At 45.8% G+C, this 21,421-nt stretch overlaps 2 protein-coding genes across 4 annotated transcripts; one reads left to right on the forward strand and one right to left on the reverse strand.

The window, feature by feature from the left end:
- Nucleotides 1–6,608: 6,608 nt before the first annotated feature.
- Nucleotides 6,609–12,156, reverse strand: rps15a (ribosomal protein S15a). 2 transcript variants are annotated; one of them, XM_066642163.1, is made up of 5 exons: nt 12,022–12,156; nt 10,531–10,668; nt 9,254–9,333; nt 8,789–8,874; nt 6,609–6,744 (listed from the first exon to the last, which is right to left on the reverse strand). In XM_066642163.1, exons 2-5 carry the CDS (start codon nt 10,661–10,663, stop codon nt 6,651–6,653), a joined length of 393 nt encoding a protein of 130 aa, XP_066498260.1. In that variant the 5' UTR covers nt 10,664–10,668; nt 12,022–12,156; the 3' UTR covers nt 6,609–6,650. The 2 variants fall into 2 exon arrangements, with proteins under 2 accessions (XP_066498260.1, XP_066498261.1); XM_066642164.1 differs by having other exon boundaries at nt 11,926–12,036.
- A 196-nt stretch (nt 12,157–12,352) lies between these two features.
- On the forward strand, nt 12,353–20,513 carry c13h17orf75 (chromosome 13 C17orf75 homolog). 2 transcript variants are annotated; one of them, XM_066643052.1, is made up of 10 exons: nt 12,353–12,718; nt 13,115–13,189; nt 14,162–14,287; nt 14,403–14,531; nt 15,110–15,167; nt 15,273–15,392; nt 17,058–17,122; nt 17,332–17,468; nt 17,638–17,741; nt 17,985–20,513. In XM_066643052.1, exons 1-10 carry the CDS (start codon nt 12,570–12,572, stop codon nt 18,201–18,203), a joined length of 1,182 nt encoding a protein of 393 aa, XP_066499149.1. In that variant the 5' UTR covers nt 12,353–12,569; the 3' UTR covers nt 18,204–20,513. The 2 variants fall into 2 exon arrangements, with proteins under 2 accessions (XP_066499149.1, XP_066499151.1); XM_066643054.1 differs by lacking the exon at nt 13,115–13,189.
- The last annotated feature ends 908 nt before the right edge of the window (nt 20,514–21,421 follow it).

Genomic DNA, 21,421 nt, shown 5'->3' on the forward strand with positions numbered 1-21,421 from the left:
CAGTTGATGCGTCCTGTTGATCAGAATGACTGTTGTCTTTAACAATGAAACACATGCACAGCATCAGCCACACATCACGGGGACAGGAGGAGGCAGAAACACGGGGCACCATTAACACTGCGCCGTGTGGATGGGATTAACAGAGTGACACATGGTTCTGATGCGAAGATCAGTGTCACTGATGGCAGTAATTACCTGCGGTGGTGGACGGAGGACGCGGTGGTGGGCGTAGGCTGCGGCGAGGCTTTGTGTGAGCTTCGTGCAACTGTCGTTAGGAAGCAGGTGGAGGAGATAAGCAGGGCTCGCTTCGCTGGATCCAAATTAGACACCAGACCTGAGGCCAAAGTCAAAATCCTGCACAGAACCAGACGAGCTGCTGATTGATATCACTTCATTACAGTTATTCAGCTCCTGTTACACACACACACACACACACACAAGAAAAGTGTGCTAAGTGAGCAATGCATCTAAAGGAAAAGGACAGACACAGGAACACCTCAAAAGTCCTACACTACACTACATTATGAACATCATACTGTGACCCTTAAAACTAATCAATAATAATAACTAATATAATACACTGAACATCAAAAACAGAAAAGAACACAGCACTGCAGACAGTACACACAGCGCCAATAGCAGTGGTGATTGGGCAGCCGCCTACTACTGCAGGAAAAGAGCTTTGACTGACACACAAAGTCTGCTATTTTGGCTCGACGTGTGGAGGCAGTCTTTAACGTCGGACCAATACCAGAGCCAGCACGCAACAGCTAATGGAAGTGTGTATAGGCGGAAACACAGCGAGCCAATCAGAATGTAGCGTGCATGTGTGGCATTGAGATCATTTCTAAACCAACCCCATGTCCACGAAGCCCCTGTCTGTGCTGAGCCCTTTGTGGTGGCCCTTTCCCGGAACGTACATCGTCACTGTCTGAATCACTGTACCTGTGTGAGCTGTAACATCCTTTGAAATCTCGTGCTGTGCCTCACAGTGCGTCATCGTTTGGGAACGAACGACCGAATAGAAATGGTCAGAAATTCCTTGGAAAACTTTCAGCTCCATTAGGTTTTCTGAAAATGTACAGATCCAGAAGGTCCAGCTGTGAAGCCGCGTGAGGGTTTTGTAGACAGCAGTGACATTAAACAGAAGCACAAGTGCTAACACGGGTTTACTCCCCTCCACACCCCCGACCCTCCCCCTGTTGGAAACGCTGGGCACAGCTGGAGTCCTTGACTCTGTACCAAAGGCCTAACGCCTGGAGTTAGGGCCCAGATGAGCTCCGGGGGGTGGGTGGGGGGGGGGGGGGGGGGGGTGCAGCAGCTGATGCTCCAGAGCTCCTTGCCCGGAGGCAGATCTGCAGCAGTGTAACGCAGAGGCTGGAGGCAAACACGCACACATCTGGGCGTCTGGTGGTCGGAGGTGTGGAGGTGTTTCTGTCATTGGAGGAGGCTGGAGGGGGCTGGAGGTGTGGGGGGTGGGTGTAGGCTCCTGCCGGCAGCTGATAGCAGAATCACCAGCTGCTCAAACACTCGTGGAGTTTAACTGAGGGATCGTCTGAGACAGAGGAGACGAAACACTGAGCAGCCAGGAGGCGAACGATTTCTGAGAAGACAGTGAAGAGACGATGCGTCTCGCGGAGCCAGATGTGATCTCTGAATGAGAAAGCACATCTGGCCACAATCTTTAAGCAAAACAAACAACGCGCAAACTTTTATAGACACTGACTTACAATGAGCGACCGCAGCTACCAGTCTGTAGACGCTCTGACAGTCATCGAACGGAGTAAGACGCTGTGGAGCAGCTGCACATGAGTCGACGCCCGATGCCAAATCAGTCAGAGAGCCATAAAGCACCCCAGGGTCCTCCAGGCTGTGCTCAGTGCCGTAGCTCGTCAGAGACACGCTCGGTTGGGAGCTCGCGGCTTGTCGGCAACCTGCGGCTATGAGTGACCTCCTCTCACGAGAAATGACCGGTCATCCGTCGCCGCTGTCAGTCGAACTATGGTCTGCAGAGGGTCATAAACCAGACGTGGCTCAATCGGACCGCGGGACTTCTGTTCCTCACAGTCCCTCTGTTTTCCTGCCGTGAAGGAGATGGGTGAGTCTCACTGAGACTCGCGCTAATGAAGTCGTCTCCCTCGCGCCCGGCCAGGCAGCCTCTCGCTCTTTAATTAGCTGCTAATCGATTCAATAAGGTGGCCCTCCCCCTCCCCCCTCAGCCCTCTCGCTTCTATTTGCCTTGATCCTGAGACCCACTGCGGCTCTGTGTTAATATTTACTCAGACGTTCTGCTCATCGCCGAGGCCCGGAACCGCTCCAGTGTTATTGATGGTCTCTGTATGAATCTCTTTTAAAAACTACAGTCTGATTGGTATTTTTTGTGGCAATGAGGGGATAATTGAATATAAAAACCTTTAAATCCTAATTACAGAGCAAGAAAACATGTAATAACTATATAACTACTAATAATTGAAGAGCGATGACAAATAGGCACGTCATTACACAAGCAATTACATATTAACAATGCATGTAATAACAATGTTACTACTGATTTATTCAGCGTTACAGTACTGTTTCATATAATTACACATACTCGTTATTACATATGTAGTTACACACGTAAATACACATTAACAACAATCGTACTAACGGTCTGTTAGTTCTGTTCTCTGTTACACATGGATTACAGTGATACATCGTATGTAATAACATGTTTTATAACTACAGTCTTATTCATGTTATGATGTTATGCTACAGCCTCTGTTGTGAATGTATTGCGTCCAGAACTGAAAGTCTATCAGCGGTAATTACACGCGTTATTAATGTGTAAATACAAGTTATTTGAAACAATATATAAATAGGTTTTAGTGAACAGTGCGACACGACACCAATGTTTCACATGAGGCAAGGGATGGGGTCAGGCATAAGGTCAGAGCAAATGCCTGAGGCTAGAATGAACACACACACACACACACACACACACACACACACACACGGGGCTGGGAAATCATCACACCCTCAGGAAGCACAGCTGAGTCTGGGGGGCTCAGCTTGCTTTTCAATCATCTGCCCCTTTCACATTTCACACTTTTCAAGACCCAAATTCTTTGATATTTATAAAGTTCTGGGATAAACTGAAGCTGAATATTCACCAGCGCGACGTCACTGTCGCATTAAACACAATAATACACCTTACTCTGGGTTTATTCACTAGAAAGAGGCCTCACTACCTCAAAATGCCTCAAATGGGGCTCAACACGCTTGGAGGAGAACACTCACTGCTCGTAGCGCCGCACTGCAGTGGTTCACAAAGTTAGATCCTGAAGAGAAGCACAAAAAATTACATGTAAAACGATTTATAGAAAATAATATCTTTACATTTAAAGTAAATTAATGACACCCTTTTATTTAAATGTGGTTCATTTCTATTGGTCCATTTCTCACAAGGTTTAGCGGATGTTCTCAAGCCAAATGAGTTAAAACTAAACGACACAAAATTAAACCGCAGTTCTGATTGAAACAGGACAAGGCCGGGTCAGGAACGTCCAGAAGTTTTTCAAAATAAAAGCCCCGCAGTTAAAGGTCATACATGAATAAATATGGCGTGACTGTGGGATGGCGGCTGGTGTCCTGTTTGATTAATCCTGGTTTCTGTTTTTTTGGCGCAGTGATAGCAGCCGTGTTTGATCAGAGGAATAAAGCTCATCCTCTCTCAGATCACACGGTAACTCTGTTATCGTCAGGACTGATCTTAATTGGAGTTTTAAGCCTTTTTCTGACACAGCAGGAGAGTGAGAGGACTGTGGAGAAGAGAAGACCACTACTGCCCCCTGGGCCTGCCCTGGATAACTGCGTATCACACTCTGTATGGTTACAAACGGAAATAACTTACGGTTTTGTAAGGGTCACGGTGGACGATTTCACACACTCACCCAGTCTCTCACATGGATAATGTCATACGGTCACTCCGCTTACACAGCGGGTGTGTTTGGACTGCAGGGGGAAACCCACACAGACACAGAGAGAACACAGCACACCCCTCCTACACCGTGACCCGAGGAGAGGACCACACCCAGGAGCCCGAGGCCCTGCAGCTGAGTGGATGAACACTGTGCGTTAAGAAAAAAAGTATTGTGCTCCTCTATTCGTCACAAAATAAACAGCAACATTAACGGTTAGCAACAGAAATGCTAACAGTTTTCCCTACGCCCCGCTGCGCCCTGATGGAGCAGAGTGTGGAGACGGTGTACAGAGTGTGAGTGTGTGTCGAGGATCAGAGTTGTCTTCTGCTGCAGACGTGTGAATAAACAGAGTTCTGTGAACAAATAAAACACCGCTGTGATGAAGAGGTTACTGGACTTCATCAGGACACGGTGGCGGTGGTCATCTGGGGTCAGTCCGGCCGCTAAGAAGTGTTCAGAATCTGCTCTGAAGGGTTTTAAATCTACTATCGTTTATTCAGGGTGTGAAATATAAGCTGTCACACGTGGTTAAGGCTACGGCTTTGTCAAGGTTGTGTTGTTCAAGAGAACGAGTTAAGGGCGCGGTGTTAAAGGAACGGTAGGTGGTATTAGTACCTTAAAATTCCAGCTTCAAAATCATTGTGATGCGTCACTGCGCTGTAACGGGGAGAAAAGAGTCTCTGACGTAGCTACTCGGGGCCTAGCACTGAAGAAGCTGCACTATGTAACTTTTGGAGGAGGGTAGAAAACCACCTTGATTTCAGGACAGTGCTGTAAAAGCGAATGCCACGCTGCAGCTGTAGGGGGAGCCCAGGAGCAAAAATAACAAACTTACCTAGCGTTCCGTTAAGACTGCGCTGTTCAGGACCCAACGTTGAGGATGGTTTAAGGACGCTTCTCCACGGACACGCGGTTGCGGCTGTAATTGAAACGGCACAGAACTGTGTATCTAGAGTTTGTGCAGCAGCAGTAATCCATTAACACTTACCAAACAGAACCCGCTCACTCAGAACCACTGCTCATCCCAGGAGCCCCTCCCTGTTCCACCTGCATTTCACCTCTCATTCTGAAGAGCAAGAGAAACGTACGTTCGTCCGAATCAAAGGCCGCATTGAGGCAAAGACCAAAAACACGACGGGACAGATTCCTGGAGATAGATGTCCTCAGAGACCACCACAAACACACACCACTCTCTCCATCAGGAGATCAGTACAGTGACAGAGGAGCATCAGCCTGTCCTCCGTCTGTCTGCCTGCAGGAGACACACACAGGGCAGGAAAACAGAATGGGAACAGGTCTAAAGGAAGAAAAAGAGACGTGTGAGAGACTAGAAATTAAGAATAGAGTAAGAATAAGAGTAAAAGAGGAGTTTGGAAGTGGAGAAAGAAGAGCAAACTTCGAGAGATGTGGTCAGAGCAAAAGTGAGTGTTTGGCGCCCCCTGTTGTGAGTTCTGGGGTAGCTCTACAAAGTAGGATCTCTCAGTTTAACCACGCAGCTTTAGCTCTACATCAATCCTAACAAATAAAAAAGCAGAGGGACCCTCAGGTTCGGGCTACAGTTAAGTTGTGTGGTCTTAAGGTTAGAGAAGCTCGAGGACAGAGGGCCACTGGTTCAATCCCAGGACTGGAAAAAGAAAATACACTCACGGCTGAAGTGCTCTTGAGCAAGGGCTAGGGCCCTGTCACAGACCCCTGCTTCAGTTGTGCTCACTGCCCCCTGGTGTTTTGGAGCTGTGTTTGGACACTCAGAGTGTATCGCTGAGCTTTTCCAGTAGTCAGTTCTAAATGCTCACATTTGTAAGCATTTATAACTCTCAAACTGGGTCCTCAGTGGTGATGAATGGAACCAGACGTCATCTCACACACACATCTAATATTTAACATTAGTTTTTCAAACGTTGACAGTGCCAGAGCTAATCATTCATCACCAGCACCTTCTCAAAAGAGCAGTTACCGCAGTGAGGAGGAACACAGCTGATTCACACCGACTTTATAAGAACCAGACCACTTTGTACTTGGATTATAGGCGCCATCCATTAGTGACTCCAGGGCACTCATCAAATCGATACCAGGCTGGAATTTTAAAATGGCGGGCTAGCATGATGCGCTATAGCCGCAACAGCTAACGCACCTTGACTAGCCAGGTACAGCCACTCCAGCTGGTCATTGTGAAACCCCGGCCTGGAACCTGGATCCAACATCAAGATTACACCACACCGCTCTAATGGTTGTGTCAAAAATAAGCTGACAGTCGGTTTGAGGACGGCCAACATACTGGGGTCATTAGTCCGTTTTATTTAACGCCACTAGGGTTTGCTAACAGTTTGATTTAAGATATGTTGAGGCTTACAGGGATCATTAGATTTCCAATAAAGTGGCCACCGTGTGTACATTTGTGGATTGTTGGATGTGTCCCCAGATGTTGGTCTAAATAAAGCCTGACTTACACCAAAGTTAAACCCGATAAATAAAAGATGAACAGACCACTCATCAGAACTTACAGTTCCACCTTAAACGTTGCAGTAGCCACAAGTGCTTTAGCATTTAAGGTGGAACTGGAAATGCTGTGTTCCTTCAAAACTACCCCACACCTTTTTAAATATATATATGCAGTACACACAAATAAATCCACGAGAGAGCTGTTGGTCCACTGAAAACTGGTTTTATTTGTTGGCGCCTTTACATTTTTTAGAAAAAGAAACCTAGGATTTTTCCTCCCGTGTGTTTTCGTCTGGCCTCTTCGTGATCCATGATGCCAGCTGAGGTCGTCAATACGATGAACCTGAGGAGAGAGAGAGAGAGAGCAAAGGCTCATGAGGACCTGAAGCAATAGACAAATTAAGGCCATATTAAAAAAAGCCCTATCCATTGTGTTTGTGCTCAGAGAATGTTAAGAGTCGTTAGAAATCTGAACTGAAGATGGCGAAATAACTGCTGCAGATGAGTGTAAATTGAATCCATCGCCCTCTTGAGATCGCAGGGAACCGTCAAAGCAAAGCAATTCCGAAGCAAATAATGAAGCCGCCTTTTTCAGATTGATATCCATTACCTTTTAAATCACTGTTTGCAAGAGTCAGCCAAAAAAAATGGATTTAATAAAAACCAAGGGCTGGTCACATGCAACGAAACGCATCGATTTAGACAGCAATGTCCCGAGCGCACGCACACGCGCATTTAAACTGTCTTTTACTGAATCTGAGAAACCAGCGGCCAAAACCATACGGAATATAAGTAGTTATAGGTAGAAACACCTTTACTGCGCTCGTGTTGGTGGATATGATGCACAGAAAATACTTCAAAAATGTGTTATACATACGGGATTCATAAATACCATTTCCCCCCAACCTAGTACTAATGTGTATTTTTGTGCTACCAATAATTTAAATTTCCCTGTGGGATCAATAAAGTATCTATCTATAAATTAGTATCATGAGCTGCAACAAGATTTGCGCAGTGCTGTGCATCTTTGGGAAGACAGCTTCCGTTACACGATAACGGCAGGGAAGCCCCACACTCGGGAGTATGTTTAAAGGCCGTGTTTATTTAAGAGCAGAGAAAAAAAAACACGTCAGGCAACGAACAGTGCTCTTACAAACAGGGAAACATTTCCCAGAATGAAAATACACTCAAGATTCAGGAGACAGTCAAAACGGCGTGGCGTACTCACTGCAGGTTGCTTTGCTTGGGTTGCCATTACAGATTGTTAAATAATTCCAGATCGCTGACATTAAATTGTTCGCTCATTAGTGCAGCAACGTACACAAGGTATCGACTGTAGGTATCAGAGCCTTGCTTGTGATTACTAGTACGGGAAATGATGAAGTATCAGGCAAATACCCGACACCGGTATCGATATTCATACATCTCTAATTATAATAAAAAAGGAAGCAATGATGCAGGAGGTCTATTTCAGTGCCCAGGCAACAAGAAAGCAACTGTTGTGATTAAGACCCAGTGGAAAGCTTGAATAACAAGCGAGATTTCAGCTACGCAATAACCACGTGTATTTACTCGCACTGGACTTCAACTCTGGACACAATCCTATCGTTTTTGTGCACCACTGGTTGAAAAGTTATGGTAAATGAACAGCTAATGAATTAGACACACATTTAAAAAGAAAATTCAATAGATACATTATTGATCCCAGAGGGGAAATCCGAGCATCATCCTACTACTAACTGATGCAGTCAGAGCGCTGGGAATGCTGTTTTACACCACAACAATGTTAACGCAGACCCACCACGATTCACCATTCATCACTAAACCCAGCGAGAGACGGGGCTCACTGTGGACACGAGCTGTACTCTTCACACACACAAGGGTGTGTGTGGATCACTCTACTGGCTGTGTCTTAGGAAACTGGACTCTGCTGCAGCCATTTCTCTTCTGAGCTCTCTCCTGACTGCAGGGCTGGTATGAACAAACCTACCACAGACCTGTCTCCTCAGATACTCCTACGCTTTTACTGGCGGACAATCGTCCTGACCGTCTGCTGCTTGGTTTACTTAGAAATGACTGTCCTCCCCCTGGTTTTTAATTAATAAAGTGTGGTGTGGTCAGTTGCTGACCAGTGAACTCAGTCACTGCTGATGTAGCGCTACAAGGCTGTAATTACACAGTTCTCCCTCATATTGTTAATGGTCGATGACAGAGCTCGGGCAGATCAACCAAATTTGTCCTGCCATGCACGTCTTTCCGCTGAATAATCAACCGAACAAATAAAAAAAGGACCAACCGAGGTCTGGGACAAAGGCTCCCATCGTCAACGGCCTTGACGCGTTAAACAGCAGTCGATTAATCGGCGCAGGTAAATTCCTAACACTCACCCGAACTGTCTGGAGGGGAGGAGATTGTTCTGCCACTTCTCCAGATCCTTCAGCTGCACATCAAACCTGGGGCTGATCACGCCACACTGCGGAGACACAGCATGAATTACACACGTTAAAAACGAGCAGCACGTCATTTTTCTGAGTGTTTAACACCTAGGATGAGTCTGTTTTTAGGGGACGACACCAAGACATGCAAATGTTTTAAAACATTCAGGAAATCTGATTTTAACTCGAGGAACAGAGGAACAGAGTAACAACAGACGGACTTGAGGAGGTGAATGAATGTGAAACATGAGCAGGGCCTGAGCATCGTGTGATGTGTGCAATTGATGGAAAATAGAGTTAGGTAGTATTTTACAGATTTATACATCAATGATGAACAAATTAAGATTCAGACTGCGGGGTTTGGGGGGGAAGCAAGAAAGATCCTGCTCCCAACATCTTTCCAGACCGAAGCCTCACCTTGTTCAACCTGCCAGTGAGGTTCACCACAATTTTCCCGGCTCTGTGATCATCAATGATCTCGAATTCGCCAATGTAACCTGGAGACACACAAAAACATAAGCTCAGATGTCTCTTAAACCAGTATTAATACTTGACACTGAGAAACACGTAAATCTAGGCGGAGTACACACTTCAGAATCCAAAAGAAGAGCTGAAGAACACACGTATTAGTTCTCAGTTCTGGGATGAAGCTATGTAGCTAACTGCAGGGGGTTCATCCACAAAGCAGGACCTCACCTCTGTTTTTACAGTACAGTTGTAGACACCCTGCTTTATCTCATGTTTGAGCTCATGATACCCGGCTAAAGGAGAATGTGTGCTATGGTGAATTACGAGAGTCTACACCGGGGTGAGCCTTTACACTTGTGTGTTGTCTGTGGCACTGCTAAAAACACTAGGGCTGAATGTCAAATACATTCCCCCAACTTATGTAGGTTATAAAGACAGCGTGTCTGTGTTCACATCTGTAATGGAATACAAGCTTCAACTCTGCACTGTCCAGGTACAGGAGTAGTCTATTAATTGCATAATGTGTGACGTGCACTATACACAGTATACAAACTATACATCTCAGATTAGTATTTATCTTAATTAGCATGGTGTATATATAAAATGTGTATAACAACAAACAAGAGCATGAATAAAGTAAAAAAAGTGTGAAGAACAAAACTGATGTCCAGATATTCATTGTCGTATGGATGCTGAAACATACTTGATTTAATAGAACGGTGCTGGGAAATTAATAAATACAATGCTGCCATTTTCTTCCCCCAATCTTGATCCCCGCTCCTCGTAGCAATTTTCTTGGGCGTATACGTACATTTCCAGGAAGTTCTTCCATATTTTTTATTCGTTCCGTGACATCCACACCGATGTTTGAGGGAATTCCTCTGCAAGTGATTGTCTGAAAGTCTTTGTAGTGTGGAGGAGCTCACTTCTGGACTTGCTTGGTTCTCTCACCTCAACTTAATCCACGTTATTCCGAATACCGACCAATCACAGGTGTAGTCTGCATTATTCAAAGAGTTATATTTGAGGTGGTGTGTGTAGGGTTCGCAGCTCTGCTGTGCTCACGAGTTGCTCAAACCATAGATTCGATGCAGACGCATAAATTGGCAACAAATCTGAAATCCTGCCTCGTGAATCTGACACCAAAAGCCCAACTACAGATACTATGGGGTTGTAACTGGGAGTTTAAACCTGCAAAAATAAAAAGAGGAAAGGCAGAGACTGACCGTGCTTCATCATGACGGTGAGGAAGCGGACAATAACTTTGGAGCAGGGTCGGATCAGGACCTGACGCTTCCCCCGTTTCTCCGCATTGTTGATGCTTTTCAGGGCATCGGCGAGCACGTTCATCCGCACCATTGTGCCTGAAAAACAAGCAAACATCTGTAATTTAGTGCCGTCACGTCACAATGGAGATCATACAGACTCCAGTTTAAACCTAAACACACTTGAAAAGGTGCCGTCCAGACCATAACTTCCAGAAAATAAACATGTCAAAGCCCTGCTTGAAAAATGCTAAATTAATCCCAACTGCAGAAAAGACAATAAATTAGCACATCAATAATTTTACTACTACTACATCTGCACACAACCTCCACTGCTCTGAACATTGTTAGGCCCGTTACACACTACCCAATGGTTGGGTCACCCCCAGCGCAGGTACAGCGCGGGTCCTGCCCCGTGTTAGTGTGATGCACTGGTACGAGTAGATCAGACAGCAGTGCGGGTTTAGTTTTCAAACCACTCAGCATCACTACATCCTCTGGCTTTACATCTACAAGGTGTACCAGCTTGGTAGGTGTGTCTAAACGAACAGTGAGTGCCCACTGCTGTATCTGATCCACTCATGGTCAGCTCAACACACACTAAAACACCACCACATCCATGACCCACCACCCAAATCATAGCTGCTCTTTGGGGGACGTTGGTATTAGAACAGGGTTGAAACTGCCTTAAACTCTCAACCATTACACTTCCATATACACACACCCTGACTCTCAGACAATGCGTATGAACACAGTACGTTCAGCTGTATGCGTGAAGTTCACGTTGAAGTCCACTTAAGCTTGGAGCAGTAAATGAAATCTAAACATTAGGTGAATAACTGTTACAGTAGACTGTCTGCTGTTAAATCACTGCTTTAAGTATTCAGCGCTGGAGTTAAAGCTACACAAACACCACGAATAACTGACATTTTCAGAGCAACTCATTCAAACACCTTCAGCAGCCCTTCACATTTACACCACAGCAACTTCAGCTAGCTCCATTTCTACAGTCTCTACAGCTAAACTCTCCGTTCCACCTTAAATCCCTCAGCAATTACATGTAACTGCTGCACGATTTAAGGAGGAATTTCAACTTTACACAAGAACCCAGCCAATAGTAAACCAACGCTCGCTTTACGCACAAATACACGTTTAAACTTAATCAACACAGCTTTTAACCGCTTTTACCCCACAACACACACGTTCTGAAACACAAATAGAGCCGTTATCATAGGTCTAAGCGCCACCAAAATGTCGTGGCCAGAATCCGAACCGCGGAGACCGGACAATCACAAAATACTCCGTCATAAAACCACACATATACAAAATACCACACGGGACAAACGTCGCTCTTACTGGGGAATGATAAGTGGAGGTAAAATGGGACGTTTGGGTGAAGATGACGGAGATATTAGCGGATTTTTTGAAGGAGTCCGAGCTCCTCTCGCTTACCAGCTCTGCAGTATGGCGGAAAGAGGGAGGACGCAGGCGCGCGAGCTGCTAAGGGCCCAGTGCCACTCTCGCGAGAGCACTCAGAGATCAGCGCGCGCGTGCACGAGCAGCGCCACCTATACGCGGGAAGAGACTTATCCGCCAAAACATTAAAACCACCCTAACACCCTATATTTATATTAATATATTAATATATAAGTTGGTGTCACTCTCTGAAGCAACTCTACACAGTGCTCCGTGCTTACAAATTCACAAATTAAATAAACAAAGCTACACTATTTACCGCAGCACTAATCTGATCTGTAACTCATGCGCTCAGAGTATTCTGGTATACAGATCAGCGCCTCTCCCAACGCGCATGCGCCGTCAGATCCCAGGGCTAGATGACAACAAACCGTTGAGAACGTTTCCTACAAAAATATCTTTTATGTGTGGAGCTATCTCTCAGGAGAACCTTCCCACCAATGATTATCTAGACCCTACCGGGTTCTAGTTTCTCCGAGCTTATCTAGAGCGCTGGGTTTGTGTTTTTCGAGCTGCTTTTAAAGATGTTCGTGTGTCAGACCTCCTCCTTTCAGGAGTCTGTGGATGTGGACGAGAAGGACACGGACCTGGACAGTGAAGAACTGACAGCTTTCAGTCCAAAAATACAACAGATAAACACTTATTACTCCATTTATTACTACCAGAGCACCAGGTGAGACACCCGAGGGGTCCTTTCATTTGTCTGTGGTCCACTGTGTGTAAACATGTTGTTTTCTGAATTAGAGGTGGACGATATAATATTCTGATTGTATTGTGACGAATAGCACTGTTTTCTTAGGAAAATATTAATGTACTTTACTTTAAAGTCCAAGTCAAACAATATAAAGTCCCTGAATGAATCGATTTGTGCTCCATAGAGCGGGTCCCCCACATAGAGGCGGCCATGTTTAGAACTAGGTGTCAGTCAAGTGTGCGAAAGGGAAAACTGTGTCTGAATGGGATGTCTGGTTACCTTCAGAATCATAACGTAAATTCTAGCTCAGCCCTTTTTCACAGGGTGACCCCAATGGTCTGTCACTGATATTTTGAGCCGTTATTAATTGTCCAGATCTGAGTCCTCGGAAGAGAATGTGGCCTGGAGCCAGAGACGGGCAGATTCCACCAGCAGTCAGGAGGACTTTAGGTAAAACGTCTGTCTCCGAGCTGTGCCTTTAACACTTCTTTCTCTGTGTCCTTGAAGCAAATCTGGTGCTTTTGGATCTGTGTGCGTCTGTTGCTTTCTCATCATCTCAGGCTTTGTGCGATGTGTATAACCCACTGTTCTGAGCTTGAACTCTCTGACTTTCTTCTGTTGTCTTTATCTCTGCTCTGTAACCCTCAGGAAAGCGGTTTTTCAGTCTCGTAAAATTAATACAAATACAAATAAATTCGATAAAGCTGATAAACTCACTGTTTAAAGGGCTTCAGCTTTATTAAGTATTTAACTGGAGAGACACAAAGGCTCTAATGGCCTCTATTTTTGAAACGGAAAGTGAAAGTTATACACATATTGAGTGACAGTCGACAGTATGAGACACACCTGACAGGTGTGTGTTCTGTGAGTGTGTATCGTGTTCATCAGCGCTTCATTAAATGCTTAACTGTCCGTGTTTGAAACCCATCTCACTGGAAACCGAATCTAAACTTTCAGACTGGTGAAAACCATGATAACTGAATGTTTTCTGCTTGGTCTCTATGGTAACTGTGTCTATGATGATGTGTGGTGGTCTCCGTGGGTGCGTCTTGACTGAGTCCTGAACACTGAGCTGGGAAAGCGCTTACAGACAATGACCGAATATAAATACGATTTCTTTCCAGCGAATAATCAAAGCGTAAATTAACTGAGCTTCTATACGTAAGAGTACATCACAGCTAAGCAGTGAGAACAGAATAAAGTGTGGAGAAATGGGCTGCACATTGTAAACTGTCTAATAAACAGTTAGTGTTACGTACGCAGTGAGGACGCACCCCTGGAACCCAACTCGCCGTTTTCCGTGTGGTCTGCACTTTAACTTTGTTTCCGTATCCCGTTCAGTGGTTTCATCTGGTAGCCGAATAGCTCTTTCCTGTTGGGGCTCCTCCGTAACCATGGTAACCCTGTATCTGTGTCATCTAGCCTAACCCTGTTGGACTGTAGTTTGCCGGAGGAGGCGGAGCCTGAGCTGCGGAGCTACATCTCCCGCAGACTGAGTAAAGGGGCGCTGCTCGGAGGGATGGGGAACATCGCCACCGTGGAGCTCAGGTCGGAATGGTTCAGCGTTCCTTACGATAAAATCTACATCAGTGGGATTTAAGGATGGGTTTTATTTCTAGACATATGAGGTTTTGCTTTAAATACGTGTGTGTGTGTGTTCCAGTGTTCCGGAGCAGGCCTTGGGTTGTTACTGTTGTCTGTTGGATCAGGTGAGTTCTCCAGAGCAGCCGGACTCGGATGGGAACGGCTGGGTGGTGTGTCTCCTTGGCGACTCAGAGAAGGGCCTCAACTTATATCCTTCACCAGAACTCATCAACATTAAAGTCGTACTCGGACGGGATTAGTTTTACATGAGGAGCTGGGGTACTGTCATTTGACCACAGGATGGCGGCAGTGTTTATGATGAGAGCTGAGTTCACACAAGTTTTGAAACTTAAAAAAAAAAAACAATTGTGAAACAGACTTTTTAGTTTCCCAGGGTCATTTAGATCTCTCTCTCTCTCTCTCTGTCTCTCGCTCTCTGTGTGTCTTTCTCTCTGTCTCTCTCTCTCTCTCTCTGTGTGTGTCTCTCTCTCTGTGTGTCTCTGTCTCTCTCTCTCTCTGTCTCTCTCTCTCTCTCTCTCTCTCTCTCTCTCTCTCTCGCTCTCTGTGTGTCTTTCTCTGTCTCTCTCTCTCTCTCTGTGTCTCTGTCTCTTATGTCTGTCTCTCTCTGTCTGTCTCTCTCTCTCTCTTATACCATCTCAAATGTGTAGCCTCAAATTTGGCAGTGTTTATGTCCAGTGAATCGGCCTGTTATATTTTTCACAATGTGTTTCCTGGGACAGTGCTGGCTGGAAAAACACTTGGAGAATTTCTTTAATAGACTTCCACATTCAGAATTGAGCTGGATAAATACGTCCAGGGTCTTCAGAGCAGCCTGACACCTGAAGTGAGTATCATTTTTGAGTTTGAACCTCCGTTATTCTTTCACTGAAAGCTCCCGCGCTGAACCCTGCCCGTTGCTGTCTGAGTGCCGCTTGTGTGTTTGTTGTAGATGCAGAATCTGGAGTCTGAGGTCAGGCCTTACCTGAGTCTGTGGTACGAGGAGTCAGTGATGCACGTCCACAGAGTGGTGCAGGCAGTCCAGAACAACATCAGCTTTCTGCTTCATGCTGTAAGAAACACTCCTTTCTTTCTTATTAACACGGTGTTAGACACTGTCTCACTTTAATCCATCTCTATCACTGACCACCCCTGACCCAGTGGGGACGCTGTAGGAGATGCGAGACGAGTAGAGATCACACCGCGAGCGCTGGAGAGTGAATGAGGATGTGTGAAAACTTGAAATTTCTGAAAATGTTTATTGGAGATTGTGGATACACGGATGGTGGGAGTTGTGATTGCAGAACCCATGGATACAGAGGGAGTTTGATTGTGCTTTTGACCAAGCCACTAGAGGGCGCTACAAGATTAGCGGTGGGTCCAGAGCCTACCTGGAATCATTGGGCACAAGGCGGGAATACATCCTGGAGGGGGCGCCAGTCCTTCACAGGGCAACACAGACACACACACATTCACTCACACACTCACACCTACGGACACCAATCCACCTACCAACGTGTATTTTTGGACTGTGGGAGGAAACCGGAGCACCCAGAGAAAACCCACGCAGACACAGGGAGAACACACCACACTCCTCACAGACAGTCACCCGGAGGAAACCCACGCAGACACAGAGAGAACACACCACACTCCTCACAGACAGTCACCTGGAGGAAACCCACACAGACACAGAGAGAACACACCACACTCCTCACAGACAGTCACCCGGAGGAAACCCACACAGACACAGGGAGAACTCACCACACTCCTCACAGACAGTCACCCGGAGGAAACCCACACAGACACAGGGAGAACACACCACACTCCTCACAGACAGTCACCCAGAGGAAACCCACACAGACACAGGGAGAACACACCACACTCCTCACAGACAGTCACCCGGAGGAAACCCACACAGACACAGGGAGAACACACCACACTCCTCACAGACAGTCACCCAGAGGAAACCCACACAGACACAGGGAGAACTCACCACACTCCTCACAGACAGTCACCCGGAGGAAACCCACACAGACACAGGGAGAACACACCACACTCCTCACAGACAGTCACCCGGAGGAAACCCACACAGACACAGGGAGAACTCACCACACTCCTCACAGACAGTCACCCGGAGGAAACCCACGCAGACACAGAGAGAACACACCACACTCCTCACAGACAGTCACCCGGAGGAAACCCACGCAGACACAGAGAGAACACACCACACTCCTCACAGACTGTCACCCAGAGGAAACCCACGCAGACACAGAGAGAACACACCACACTCCTCACAGACAGTCACCTGGAGGAAACCCACGCAGACACAGGGAGAACACACCACACTCCTCACAGACAGTCACCCGGAGGAAACCCACGCAGACACAGAGAGAACACACCACACTCCTCACAGACAGTCACCCGGAGGAAACCCACGCAGACACAGGGAGAACTCACCACACTCCATGTATCCCCATTTTGGTCGATTTTTATTTTACTACATCATTTGAACACAGACGCTGTCCTTCACACTGTGTGTGAATCTCATGATGAACGGACCAATGGAAATGCTCCAAAATGACTCTGAATAAAATCACTGAGATTTAAGAAGGTTGTTTTCGTTCTCCTGTAAAGTTGCAGTTTTGGGAGATCAATGTTTTTATTGAACAGCGCTGATATGAAACAAAACCTACTTTTTCTCCCACTGCATCTCTCCGATTTCTCATTTCTGTCTCAGGCTTTGAGTCACACCCATGTAGAGGTCACTGGAGCAGACGAGAAGACCAAGACAGACGTGGCCAGGTAAAGAAACACAGGCTGTTACTAAAGGCCTCTTCCGTACTGTGTTCCTCTCTGAGTTGGATGTGAAAATCCATGTCTGAGTTGTGTGTATTTTCCTGCAGTTTGTTCTTCTTGTGTTCAGTGTGTAGGGGACTTTTCAGTGAACCATAAGCCAGAAACGTGGCCTCCGGTCCTGAAGCGATTTCTAATGAACTGCTCTCCCTTTTCAGGTTTATTAAAGCGGCGAGTTTACAGGGTCTGGTTCAGGAGGAACCAGGAGCATCACAGTGTAAAGACGTCTCTGAAGACTCTCGCTCCGATCTTATCATCGATTTCTCCAACAGCCCTCCAGCCTTCACCCACGCAGGTCAGTGGACCAGTGCCAAGAGTCTGCCAGAAGGGTATGAAGCCCCTCCCCCAGCATTAGGCTGAACTCTATGGAAAGATGGAGCTCCATCCAACACACTTGATGTTTTTAGATTATCGTGCTCTCCTGATTTTGGTTTAACACCTTGTGTGTAACACACTCTTAACAGTGAGTAACCGGTTTTGTGACGACTGGATCCAGGCGTTCCTTAACGCAGCCGAGAGATTTAACCCTTTCCTTCTGCGCCAGATCCTGGAGAACTTCAAGCTCAAGGTATACTCCACACGGACGTGTTCTGTGTTAGATGCTAAAGACCCGCCGCTCCTGCCGAGCCACTCTATTAACTGTTCCGACAGCAGCAGCAGCTGGAAGTTACGTTAAATATAAATAGCTTTTTATACTGTGGCCAGTGAAGTGATGTCTTTCCAAATGTCGTCGCTGTCAATAAAAACACTTCAGGGGTTTAATGCTGTGATGCAGTGGCTGTAAATGTCTAAGGGTTTGTTTTTTTTGCAGGCAATCCAGGACATGAACAACTTGAAGCGTTTTATCCGGCAGGCTGAGATGAGCCACTACGCACTTTTCCGCTGTGGCGTGTTCCTGCAGAACTGTGGGAACAGTGACGTCCTGCTGCGGAACGCCAGAGCCGAGCACAGCGGCCTCCAGGAGGCCTGCAGCATCATCAGGGTCCTAGACGAGTTCCTGGCTGAGCAGGCTCCCAGCGCTGTACAGTAACTATTCACCTGCAGGGGGCAGCACACTACTTTTTACTCTAATACATGAGCGCTTACTGAGTTTGGGTTTATTACAGATATTACAGGTTCTTACAAGTAACTTAAAGGAACACTATGTAATATTTTTAACTGAAAATTTCAGCTTCAAAATCATTGTGATGCTTAAATGACCTGTAATAGGAAGAACAGATCATCTGTCATTGCTACTGTGGGTTCATCACTGCAGAAACTGCATTATGTAACTTTTAAAGGAGGGTAGGAAAACATATTTCCCCCTCCTCATTTATTTTTGTACAGTGCTGTAAAACTATATGACACTAGGGGGAGCCCCAGAAGCAAAAATAGCAAATCTTACCTAGTGTTCCTTTAAGTACTTTCCCAAACAACGGACAAACTGCAGTAACTGCTCCTTGCCTGCAGGGAGCAGTGTTCCAATACTCCAATACACTGTGCGAAATGTAAACATAGGTTCTCAACTATATCTGGAATAAATGTACAAAAGTAGCAGCTCCAAACAACTGCTTAAATGAGCGATAAGTCACGTTAGCTTTTGCGCAACACAAGACAGTAACATCCTTATCTCACCTCGCTTCTCCTGCAGGGGGCAGCACTGATCTAATACTCTAGTCTCAGCCACAGTCCATTCGTCTCAGCCACAGATGCTCCGCCCACAAGAAGACAGAGCGTCTTATGCCTTCAGTGCGTTAAGGTGACCTCGCTGTCAGGACTCTACCAGTTGCATTCTGATTGGATACACACTTCTGTGTATCGTTTTGTACTGGCTCTGGTATTCTCTGTCTCTGTAGGTGGATTGGTGACTCAAAAGTGTCTGTAGGTGTGAGTGTGTGAGTGAATGTTGCCCTGTGAAGGACTGGCGCCCCCTCCAGGGTGTGTCCCCGCCTTGCACCCAATGATTCCAGGTAGGCTCTGGACCCACCGCGACCCTGAACTGGAAAAGCGCTTAAAGATAATGAATGAAAGGATGAATGAGTTTGAAAGTTCTTCCCTTCAAATGATGCACAAAAAGCACTATACACGCTAATAGCGCCCCCTGCTGGAGAAACTCTGCATTTTAGGCAACCTCACAGTTGGTCATTAAGGAGGAGATTCTCTGGGGTGAACAGAGAGGATATAAACTCAGATTCTTAGGTTTTGTGATTGGATTTAAGACAGAATCGCTATCATAAACCGGACTTATTCGTAGCTCATGTTTGGTACCAGATATACACAGTCACCTGCTCCTAAAACCACTCACAGCTCCGCCCTGGTGCTGGTCTCTGCTGCATGAATTATTCATGACTTTGCTCTGTGGTCTTTGTCCTTAGCTCCTTTGATAGTCGTGAACACTAAATTAAATGTATGTAGTCCCATATTTTGGTTGAGTAAATCATTAAATGTTGTATGGGCAGTGATCCTTCTGTGAAACTCTCAAACACTATTAGCAGCCGTTTAAGGAACACACAGAGGTGCCACATTATTGGGCGCTGATCGATCGATCCCTGTAGTGACCAAGAGCTAATCCTGTTTGTTCTTGCAATTTCCTGACGTCTCCCAGTGGCTGTAAATCATTCCTAATTCTCCTTTAAAGGAACAGTATGTAATATTTTTGTCTTACAATTACAGCTTCAAAATCATTGTGATGATTACACTGATCTGTAGTACAGAGAACACTGCACTATGTAAATTTTGGAGAAGCGTAGGAAGCCAGTGCTTTAAAAATAAATTACACTAGGGGGAGCCCTAAGAGCAAAAAAAAATCTCATCTATTGTTCCTTTAAAATAAACTAATGTAAAATACAATTATATGTAAATTATTATGATTTCTCTCTCAGAGTGAAATGAAATGTCTGATGCTTCTCACAGGGAAAGGTTCGAAAGCTAAAGCACAAGTCAAAGGCCACGCTTCCTGCTTTCGTTTATAAAATCAACAAAATCTTAGCAATGGAACATTTATTTTTGCCGATTTAAAAACTTTAAATTAAGCCAAACATGAGGATTGCCCAACAGCAACGGCTCTTAATTCTCCTGCTGGCTTCTGGCTGAAGTTGGCTAACTCCAACATCCTGAGGAGTATCAGTTTAGCCAGACACTGCCGAGTCGAGCTCGATGTGTCCAATAGGAAATGAGCTGAGGGACATTCGCACTGCACAGTCCTTACTCACGAGTCCTGCTTTGTGATGAGATGTAATTATTGTTAATTATTGATGATTGATTGATTGATGGATGAGGATGGGTTGGAGAGGTGTGTGTGTGTGTGTGGACAGGTTCTTGTGTCTAATGCTGTAAAAGTGATTGATGACATTAAAGCACTGAACATGTCTTTACGTTTTCGTGTCTGTGTAACGTCACAGCCAATCAGAGAGCAGCACCGCAACAACACACCATCTAAACAGCACTGCACTACACACACCACAACCACACACACATCAAAAACACCAGTACACAGTTACAGCTCCTGTACCCACTGATGTTCTGAAGAACAAGTATTTGACATAACTCCGGAATCCACCAGACCTCGTTATTAATTAAAACAAAATAATTAAATATTAATTAAAACAAAATATATGTACCATGAATAATATAAACAAATGTTTCTGTAATATCACCTCCTCACCACCAGAGGGAAGAGTGGGACAGTAAATATCCTGCTCTCGTTTGGAGGAAGAATAACTGCCATTTCATTAAAGAAAAATGATCACAGAAACAGTACTGCATTCACTCAGCCGTGCGTTTAAGGACTGACCGCCACAAGAAATGGACGCGGATTCAAAGTGAGCCCTGACCACTGCAGGGCTTCGTTTCCCTGGAGCAGAGAGAAGGTGCCTTATGGTAGGTATACAGTAAGATATGAGTACAATCCCAAGCCTGTACTGACTGCAAGATAAGGGCTGATATAACTACTCTTCAAAGACAAGGGGTCTTCATCACAGGGTCAGCTTTTGAAGGCATTAAGTGACTCCCCCCGGGGGCAGTTTGTTCCACCACGTAGCTGCCAGGACAATTTGAATGATGATGGGTCAAGCCGAGCTGTACTTAAAGCTTGAACACCATGGGCATTAAGTACAGAAGGCCCGGTCCGTATTTGCCTTTGTAGGCCAGTGTCCGGGTTTTGAATCTGATCTCTCTCCAGGGATGAGTTTTAGGTGATGGGCTGCCGTCCACGAAGAGACAGGAGTTGAAACCTGCGTGTTAGAAGGTGGGAATGAAAGGTTCCATGAG

Source organism: Hoplias malabaricus, chromosome 13, assembly GCF_029633855.1.
Source record: "Hoplias malabaricus isolate fHopMal1 chromosome 13, fHopMal1.hap1, whole genome shotgun sequence".
Lineage (NCBI taxonomy): Eukaryota > Metazoa > Chordata > Actinopteri > Characiformes > Erythrinidae > Hoplias > Hoplias malabaricus.

What these genes read in the sequence shown, in the direction of transcription:
- rps15a (XM_066642163.1), bottom strand. Translation starts at nt 10,663, where the DNA reads ATGGTGCGGATGAACGTGCTCGCCGATGCCCTGAAAAGCATCAACAAT. An exon ending in CACCGTCATGATGAAGCACG is followed by an intron (nt 9,334 to 10,530) that starts GTCAGTCTCTGC and finishes GTGTGTCTCCAG; the next exon opens with GTTACATTGGCGAATTCGAG. An exon ending in CTCCCCTCCAGACAGTTCGG is followed by an intron (nt 6,745 to 8,788) that starts GTGAGTGTTAGG and finishes CTCTCTCCTCAG; the next exon opens with GTTCATCGTATTGACGACCT.
- c13h17orf75 (XM_066643052.1), top strand. Translation starts at nt 12,570, where the DNA reads ATGTTCGTGTGTCAGACCTCCTCCTTTCAGGAGTCTGTGGATGTGGAC. An exon ending in ATCGCCACCGTGGAGCTCAG is followed by an intron (nt 14,288 to 14,402) that starts GTCGGAATGGTT and finishes TGTGTGTTCCAG; the next exon opens with TGTTCCGGAGCAGGCCTTGG. An exon ending in TCAGCTTTCTGCTTCATGCT is followed by an intron (nt 15,393 to 17,057) that starts GTAAGAAACACT and finishes TTTCTGTCTCAG; the next exon opens with GCTTTGAGTCACACCCATGT.